General features: G+C 36.5%; 1 protein-coding gene across 5 annotated transcripts in view; it reads right to left on the reverse strand.

Moving 5' to 3' along the window:
* Positions 1-504: 504 nt before the first annotated feature.
* Positions 505-10,073, reverse strand: part of dpf3 (double PHD fingers 3) — a 39,402-nt gene continuing 29,833 nt past the window's right edge. For 2 of the 5 annotated variants that reach the window (XM_016529269.1, XM_016529268.1), the window contains 3 exons: positions 4,088-4,200; positions 3,789-3,870; positions 505-2,455 (listed from right to left, as the gene is read on the reverse strand). In XM_016529269.1, coding sequence (XP_016384755.1) covers positions 2,388-2,455; positions 3,789-3,870; positions 4,088-4,200 — 263 coding nt within the window. In that variant the 3' untranslated portion in view covers positions 505-2,387. Of the gene's footprint in view, positions 2,456-3,788; positions 3,871-4,087; positions 4,201-7,538; positions 8,543-10,073 lie in introns of those variants that run through there. The other 3 variants (XM_016529271.1, XM_016529270.1, XR_001637700.1) reach the window with 2 other exon arrangements.

Genomic DNA, 10,073 nt, shown 5'->3' on the forward strand with positions numbered 1-10,073 from the left:
CTTGCTTTCAACCCTGGGCAATGAGAAGTATTGCACTTTTACTTTAGAAGGGTATTTAGCAGTGGGTTATGAAGAAAAAAAATCTTGAGTTAAATCCCCTTTCAAGGAGTGCAACACTGCCTGACCACTTTTTAAGTGCCATTGGTTCAGGTAGTATTTTCCCATAGGATTTGTAGTTCTCATTAAAGTATTATAAACTATGAACATTACAAACTTTGATTTGAAGCCAAAGGTACAAGACTGGTACCAGACAGCTTTAATGAGGATTAAAAACTATAATCCCATGAAGCTTTGTGAATGAGTCGATCAAATTACAAAAACAATGGAAACAAGGGGTCCATTTGCTTTTGTGATTCTCTGGTGGAAATGTCCTTGCAAAATCATGGATAATGTAGTTTTTCACCAGAAATTCCCAATATAAATGACAAAGGCATATGGTATATGGTGGTATATGAGGATAATAACATACTACCAAATACCATTAATTAACTACCTCACTTTTTTTTTTTTTTAGCAATTTATGTTAAAATCGTTGGAGAAAATGGATTGGGATTTTTATTTTGACTGCTGCACTCTATAACTGGTAGTTGTTTAGCATCAAATAACCAATCATTACCCTGAATAGCGCCTGCTTCATTAAATATTCATGAGCTTTGTACAGTCACAGAAACTTTTGCATTGCATTTCATTTCAACGTTTGAGGGAAAAACACAAAGTTCAAACAGAAATGAATGGAAAATGCATTCATAACATTGCAGAAGAGACCAATTTATTCTGATGGCACATTGAGGAATGAGACGAGCTGATATTTTAATGAAGCACATGCTGTGTTCCTCCAATCAATATAGGCAAATATCCATAAAAGAACACTAACCCGGGGTTTACAAATGTACAGTCTAGTACAAAACATGAAAAAAGACACCTGAAGGTTTATATTTAGAATGGGTTAACAATTTTAAGTGCGAAATGTCAATGTATCAGCTGTCTGTTTTTCTTTTCTAAACAAAAATCTTATTCCAAAGGCCTAACTATGGTTAAATGAATGGACTCTAAACATCATCTAACTAGTTTGATTTTGGAACCTTTAATAAATTTCTTAAGCTGAAAAACAAATGTAAATTTGATGTAGATGACCTTTAAAATAGATAAAAATGCATAGCTAAAATATTCAACAGATCGCAAGATCTGGAGAGTGTTGATGAATTGGCTCTGAAAATAGAGCCTCTAATGGATTATACAGGTGAAGGAGGTGGGAATGACATGAGAGAATGTCCAGATGGAAATAGAAATGCTAATACATCACGAGCAAAGAAATACAAAACGGAGTGAACAGATGTTTCACTCAGAGAGGTATGAAGGGCTCCAAACAGGCGGATGGAACAATAGAAGGTTCTAGGACACACAAAACTGGAATGTTCCTGGAGCATAACCAGATATGTCTGCCACAGTGTAACAAAAGATTAAACAGTCTAATGCATTCACATTTAATAATTACAAAATGTAACCTAGAGGAAAAAAAGCTGGCTTGAAAAGGCAAAACAAAGCATGCAAGTACTATCGTAGCACAAGGAAAAGCATTACATGATGGTTATCATGTAATTTACCAACCACATGATTGTCTGCTAAATTATATATGTAAAAGAACAAATAAAAACACTCAACAGCATTATTTTCCAGTCCTGAAGTCAAAGCTAAGTGCTGCTTCAATACATGGAAAAACTATTTTTTGCCATTTAGTTTAAAGACTTTCACAATAACTCTCAGATACTATGCTCTACCTGAATGATGATCCCAGTAAGAAAGATGAGCTACTAATCACATTTATTCTCTTTACATCAAACAGTTTCTTGTTATGAGCCAGAAATCATGTGGGCTTACAAACATCAGACACATTGAAAACATGATTAAAGTGAACAGAACCCGACTTAAATGAAAAGGATTTTGCTTTATACCACTGGTGTGTGTCTCTGAGTAAGTTTATGTTGCTTTTATTAAAGACATAGAGAAGAAACAGCAGATAACTTGATTAAAAAATTTGGTATTTGTTAGAAATAGCTTCGAATTGCAGCTCAGGAGCTTATGTGTGTGTAAGAGGTTGATTATCACTTCATTCATTTGTAATATTATAGTTATTGTGCTGGTGTTGCTATTTAACTAAGTACTTTTTATATAATACAAATCATGTTTCTAGGTAATCGGACAATCTGGACTCAAACCTGCCTTTGGATTTGTTAGTGAGCAGGATGTGAGGTAGACTACCGATTGCCTAGACTTGAGAAAAATGTTTGTAACACAGAGGTAGAGGAAGACTCCACTTCACACTACTACAGGAGGAGAACTACAGAGCAAAACCAAGACAAACATCCATCCTGAGTCTCTCACAACGCTTACAGCTCTCCGAAACCAGATGCCTTATCCTTCAGCAGATCAAGACACAGATGACAACTCCAACTTCCTGTGTACGAAACACATACTAAGGTGACTCACATGTATAGCATGTGTATTTGTTTAATGTGTGACTGTTTGTTCATCTATTTACATGTCCATGTGGTGTATTGTAAATCAGTGTCATGATTTTTTGTTGTTGTAACTATGTAGTAGAGGGGTCTTCAGTAATGGGTCAGTAGAATTTCAGGGGGTCAGTTGATTACTTTTTTAAAGGGGTCATGAACTGAGAAATCAAAATTCCTTGATCTTTTGACATATAAGAGGTCACTGTACTATAAAAACATCTTGTAAGTCTTGTTAGTCTAAAAACAGTTTATACTGAAGCAAATCTATCAAAACGACCGCTTGTGGACTGTGCCACTTTATGACATAATAGTGTGGCTAAACACCGCCTCCGCAGAAGATCAACCCCTATTTCTACATCACTGCCTGTTTAGCCCCGCCCACTGATTCGCGCATGTAGGGAAATGACGAGAGCAGCAATCGCAGGTCTACGCAGAAACTAAACGATAAACTTTATTTCATGAGCTTTATTTTTAATGAAGTTCCAGACAGTGTCAGTAAGAACTTGTTCCTTTGTTCACTTCATTTTACCATGGATTTGTTTATAAACAAGACACAATTCGACGCAGGATTTTCAGAAATATCGAAACTAAAAGACAATGCTGTGCTGACTACATTGGATCCGATGTAACCCCACACAAGTGTGAGTATGTTTTTATTACGTGATCACTATTGCTTTGTCTGTTATTAAAGATAGTTTGATATGTACTGAGTATGCGTTTTTAACCTAAATCACATCAGCGTTCATCAATGTAGGACATAGGCTGTCAAACGTACACAACTATTAGCCAATCATAGCAGTGGGTGTTTACTTCCGAGCCTATTCAAACAGAGCGTTCTGATAAGGGGGTCGAAACAGGACAGAAAATAGCCTATTATTTAAAAATTAAAATTTTTTTGATGTAAAAATCTTGATAACATAAGTAGACCTCAGAAAACAATACATGACCCCTTTAAATGTATTTTTATAAAAAGAAAAACATATATTCATTTAACAAATTAATATTGAGTTTTTTAATTAAGCTTCCATCAAACCTAAAAGTATAGAAATTAAGCTTCAGCTAAAGGATTCGTTTTTTCCTTTCACATTAAAATATAATATTTGATCATATCATTATTATTGCATGTTAAACATTATTAATGCATTCATGTTATTATAGGCCAGGCATTAAAGGCAACAATCCACACCAATCTGGCAGATTTAAGAACTGAAACAATGCAATTTATTAATGATTTTAATATCTATTATGTTATTAACTGCTGTGAAGTGATCTTACCCTCGGGTGGCTGTGTCATGGGAGGCTTCAGGCAGTACATGTGGTATCCCCGATCACAGTCATCACAGAACAGAAGCTGATCCTACAAAATTAGAGGGCGTCACCGAGCTGTTAGCTCACACACACTCATCCATATGAGCAGGCTTGCTGAAACATGCATACTAGCAACACGCTGCGTCAATAATATCAAACAAGTAAAGAGAGCGTTGAGAAATCTTGTTTGAGATGTCAGATCATCTAAAAGGTATTTCTTTACGCTCGCACACTATTTTATACATCCCCAAGGATTTAACACTCACATCGTTCTCTGAGGTGCCACACAGACTGCAGGATTTACACTCGATGCACTGCCACTGGTACGTCCGAACAGCCTGCATCATGTTGTCTGTGAACTGCAGACATGAAGGATGGCCTGGTGAAAGAGAAAGATGAAAGAATAATCTGATAGATAGAAAGAAGAGAAGCTAAACTCAGAGTATTAGATTATTTTTATTTACTTCACTATAATCAATTTAATTTAGAAAACATAAATCAACAAAATGTCATAAGACTAATCATTAGAAAGTTTCTTAATGTAATTTTTGTACTTTAAGGTGGATTGATATGCAGATGGATGGGGGGACAGACAGACAGAGAGAGAGAGAGAGAGAGAGAGAGAGATAGATAGATAGATAGATAGATAACATTAAAGGGATAGGTCACCCAAAAATGAACATTTTGTCATCATTTACTCATCCTCAAGTTGTTCCAAACCTTTATGAGTTTCTGTCTTCTATTGAGCACAAAAGAAAACCAAATAGTTGAGGGTAACCATTGATTTCTACAGAAGTCAATGGCTACCCTCAACCGTTTCCAGCATTCTTCAAAATATCTTCTTTTGTACTCAGCAGAAGAAAGAACCTCATAGAGGTTTGGAACAACTTGAGGGTGAGTAAACAATGACAGATTTTTCATTTCAGGTGAACTATCCTTTTAAATTAATAATGACAGGAACATGACCGAAAAAAAAAGATTACACACGATTTATGTGGAAGGAACAAACAACAATTTCCCCTAAACACCTCCACCTTCTGTTCTGCCCTCCACACACAGAAAGAGGGTAAGCACAGGTTTGGAAAATGCCAGATGGTTCTGTAACCTCACATGTCTGTCTTTCTCTCTCTCTCTCTCTGTCTTTCTGTCTCTTATGGAGGTGTCAGTTCCTCGGCCTGCTCATTTCCTCAATGAAACTATGAGAACAGCAGGCTCCTCTTGCTTGGATGCCCAGTAAAGCATGTGCAGTCTTCCCAGTTTGGAAAGCATGTGGAGCCTTGGCTTGAAGTCGGATGTTATGTGAAGCTCTTTCCCTACAGGGAGTTTCATAAGCGTTGCTATCTCATTCCTCTTCATGGCTTTGTCCCTGGTATTCACATGCAGAACTATGTTCAATATATTAAGCCACATTATGCCGACATTTAGACATCTTTTGTCTTGATTTTATTTCTTGCAAGTGTATGGAAACATGCCTGATTTAAAGGGATAGTTCACCAAAAATGAAAGTTACCACATAATTTACTCACCCTCAAGCTAAGTGTATATGGCTTTTTTCTTTCAGATGAATACAATCGGAGTTATATTGAAAAATGTGCTGGCCTTTCTCAAGCTTTTTAATGGCAGTGAATGGGTGTCGAGATTTTGAAGCCCATAAAAGTGAGTCCATCCATCATAAAAAGTACTCCACGTGGCTCCATGGGGTTAATAAAGGCCATTTGAAGTGAACTGATGCATTTGTGTGAGAAAAATATCCATATTTAAAACTTTATAAACCGTAATGTCTAGGGTCCACTAACTGTCGTATGTGTGTTCACGAGAGAGTGGCATTCAAGCGCATGATGTAGGATCTAGGCGTAGCATAAGCTCCAGTGAGAATATGCTAGTCTCGCAAGAACCAACTTTTGTTTACAGCAAAGGAAAACCAGTCTCCTCTTGGCTTATATCGAAATCCAACGACATTTTTCTTTACAAATCCTCATTTTGTACTTCTAATTCGCGACCAGTATTTTGTTTTGCTCTCTCCTCTGCGCTTCAGCATTCATCACTTCTCACCGGAGCTCACACTACGCCTACGTCATCGGCTAGAGATTACGGTTTATAAAGTTTTTAATATGGATATTTCTCTTTCACAAACGCATCGATTTGCTTCAGAAGGCCTTTATTAACCCCCTGGAGCCGTGTGGAGTACTTTTTATAATGGATAGATGCACTTTATTTTGCTTCAAATTCTCGACCACCATTCACTGCCATTATAAAACTTGGAAGAGCCAGGACATTTTTTAATATAACTCCAATTGTATTCATCTGAAAGAAAAAAGTCATATACACCTAGGATGGTTTGAGGGTGAGTAAATCATGAGGTAATTTTCATTTTGGGGTGAACTATCCCTTTAAGATGTTGATCTTGATGCAATACATATAAAATACAAACATTTTTTATCTAAAATAACTTAAAATAAATATTTTATGTGCAATATTTTTATAAAGTTCTGTTAGTTGCATTAAAATGATAGACTACAATGGTCCCCAAAATTATTTTGACGCAAGCCATACTTAAACATGTATGAATGTCTTATGTAATGCATTAAGAAAATATAAAGCCAAGTGTTATGTAAATAAAATATGGCACTTTTTTCAAGCTAAACATTTTACAATAACAAGTTTGCTAGGTTTCAAATGATAAAACAACATATTACTCAAAATTAAGACTAAAATTAAGTTATAACAATGTTCATGTGAACTTGAGGGGGGCTGACTTCATAAATGCACTAGAATGACCTTGAACCAGTCAAAAATGGCTCATAAAAGTGGTTTGTTCTGAGATAATGTTTAGCATCATTTATTTGCAGACTTAGATTGATATTTTAGTGTCATTCAGACATTTTTAAGTGTGACTTAAGTGTACAAATACTATACGAGGTCACTTGTCCCCTGTTTTCCTTCCTTGAAACAAAATTAACTCAAAGAGTAATTCATAAAATGTTAAATGTTTAATGTTTTTCAGTAACAAAATCCAGTGAAAGACTTGCAGGCTGACATTTGGAGTAACAGGACTCAGCAGCAGCCACAGCATGGATGACAGGTTGCATGAAGTGTGTTTTGTGTGTTTGTGCCACAGGTCTTCATGACACAGAAGCAGTTACAAGCATCATCTCTAGCCATGTTGCCCTTTGGCTTAGTATTAAATGAACTAAAGTTCGAATGTTAAACATTGAAACATTTTCTCAAAGTTTAGACATCAAAACACTGGGAGAAATATCATCAGGAGCTGTTACAGAACAATGGGTTTAGCCTGCAACAGCCTATATACATTATACAATATCTTAATAAATGATATTATCGTTTTCAAAAAATGAACGCCCTGAAATAGAGACAAGATCGAAAGCATTAATACGGAACATTTTTCGCAACAGTTTCAATTCAAAAGTGACACATGAGTTCACCATAACAATAAATAGAAGAGCTTTAAAGAGCAAATATAGCTAATTTTGTTCATACAAAACGGATACACTGAAATATCCCCATATTAACTGGGTGACGCCCCTGTGGCTAATGTGTATTGTGTCTTTTATTGCATGTATTCTGTTTTCTAGTTTACATTTACTGCATTTTCCTATTGAACGTAGGAAGCTTATGTGCTTGAAATCCAGTGTATTCTTATTCTTATTATTTGCATTTACACATACACAGTCAGACAGATCCTCAGAGCTGGATCTGTTAACAGAGGTGAATGGTCCAGATTTTATTTGCAAAACAAAGCCTTCATGAGAATCATTGCACATATGCTACAATTGTACCCCTTCTTATACCTGACGTTTAAGGAGAGTTTCCTGAATAGTCCTTTTTCTTCTTCTTACTCAACAAAACTAGGGAGAGGCCAAGTTTCATGTATCCTCCAGCAAACATGGGATTTCAAATTTCATTGTCATTTTTTGTTCTTGTTCTTGTAGCTGTCATGAGATGGACATTGAAATGCCAACTGGCTCTTACCTCTCTCCAAACTGTCCTCCCTTCCCTCTGGATCCAATCAGGGCCTGGCCTCAGCCCATTCTCTGCCTTCTCGTGATCCCTTTCTTTGCAAATATTGTATTTATCCAGAGGTAGGAAGAAAAAAAACCTCTTCACTATCCGACTATCAGACACATGTTGAGTATTTTCTCCTCCTTGAGGTTTGAAATTCTTTAATTTCTATTTCTAAAGTAAATTTCCACACAGTAGGCATTTTATCTTACATGGCGAAGTGTAATCCACACATCGGTAACGTCCCTGCAATTTTCCATGACGGAAAACAAACAGTCCAGAAGTAATGGCTCCTCCGATAACTAGCACCTCTCAGTATACAGAAGTGTGAAGCAATAAAAACAACATTCCTTAATTTATAAAAGGCTGCAACTTGTCCTTTGAAAGCAATTCCTGAAGTTAACATTGTGTCTGGAGTTGTGAATCCGTTACGCATGCTGCTGCAAAACAACAGGAAAAAAGGAAAAAGAAAAAACCAGGCAGCAGACACATGCCAAAAGTTTCTCTGATGCTGTTTCCTTGAGCTTTCTCCTTTGTCTATCTGTACTGAGGTGAGCCTGTGCTGTCGTCGGACAGAAGCCCGTCCAGGTCGTCGTCCTCAAAGCCGTGAAAGGTGGATGCCTCGCTTTCTGACGTGTCGCCGAACATGTCCAGAAGTCCGCCCGTCCTCCTCTTCGCCCTGGTCCCACCGACGCGATCAGCTGACATGCATGACGGACATATCAGCATCACAGTGGAAACACACACAAGTAACACTGCAGTCAGCTAGGACTCACACTCCTCTGAGCTTTGGACAACTTGCAGTCTTTGCTGTTACTCATACATTACGGCTTGCATGTCTGATTGCCTGAACATGTGCTTATCTCATTGGTTGTAGATTAAAGTTGCAGCGCATTAATAGCTGTAAGTGAATCATGAAAAGGGATAGATCACCCTAAATTAAAATTCTGTCATTATTTACTCACTGATTGATGGAACACAAAGTCTTACAGGTTTTGAGGTGAATAAATAATGACGGAATTTTCATTTTTGTGTGAACTATTCCTATACATTTTTTTTTATTTTTTACTGAAGAATACATCATTTGGTCTCTCCCTGTTCTTGCTATACCATTCGATTATGAGAAGGCAATGGATCACATAGCCAAGAAAGAAAAACATAAAGAATGGAAGCATATGAGCAAAATAAATATGAGAATATTTTGCGCACATGAACTGAGATAACTGATAATGCCCTAAACAGTTAAGAATTTTGAGCATGTTAGGAGTTCCAGGATCATTTGCTAGCAAAAGCACTTGTGTAAAACAAAAAACGCAAAACACAAGCACTCAAAGAGATGAACCAAAAGGCCACGTCACATATAAATGCTCATTCTCAACACTGCAGGATTTGGCTACACTTACAAACACAATACACATTCTAAATGCAAGCTTGGAAATTTTTTCTTTCTTTCTTTTTTTCATCAGAATTTTTTTTAAAGACCAATGTGGATTGGTTAGGTAATTGCAAAGAGCAAATGTTTTCAGGTCTGCCACCTTGAAAACGTTTCGCATCTATCTAAGCAATCTAAATTAAATGTAAGATGCTTCTGGACCTTGTAGTCTTGGCATCAGCCATGAAAAACGGCATGACTTAATGGTTTCTTCCGTTTCAATCGAATCCCATGACACTCCCACAGCAGTTTCACAGAATTGCACCTGCTTTCCCTTCCAAATCTAATTAGAATGAACTGTGATCTAGCCTTGGTCAAAACAGTCAGAGCAGAAAATGAATATCAACTAGATGATTTTTACTTAGGCCTATGTCTTTTGTATGATAACAAAATCTTAGCAGATTATATTAGAAAGAGACAATAACAAAAAAGATTAAGTTATATACATTTTCATTTCCATTATTAATTAAACAATAAAAGAAAATATATATAGTTACTATTTTTATATTTATATTATTCATTAATTTTATTTGCATTATTTTCACTATGTATCTTTTGTTGCACAAAAGAAATTTAAAGGTGGGGTAAGCGATTTTTCAAACCGCTTTAGAAAACTGATTCGGGCCGAATAGCAAAACAAGCTTGTAGCCAATCAGCAGTAAGGGGCGTGTCTACTCATGATGTGGAGGAGAGAGCGTTCAGTCCGAGCTGAGTGACAGAAAGATAGAGATGGCGGATAAAAAAACAAAAGAGGAAAACGTCTGCGGAACAAAAGAAGGCTTACGATAAGGCAAGAAGTA

The sequence above is a fragment of the Sinocyclocheilus rhinocerous genome, unplaced genomic scaffold (genome assembly GCF_001515625.1).
Source record: "Sinocyclocheilus rhinocerous isolate Xijiao unplaced genomic scaffold, SAMN03320098_v1.1 scaffold271, whole genome shotgun sequence".
In the NCBI taxonomy this organism is placed as follows: Eukaryota; Metazoa; Chordata; class Actinopteri; order Cypriniformes; family Cyprinidae; genus Sinocyclocheilus; species Sinocyclocheilus rhinocerous.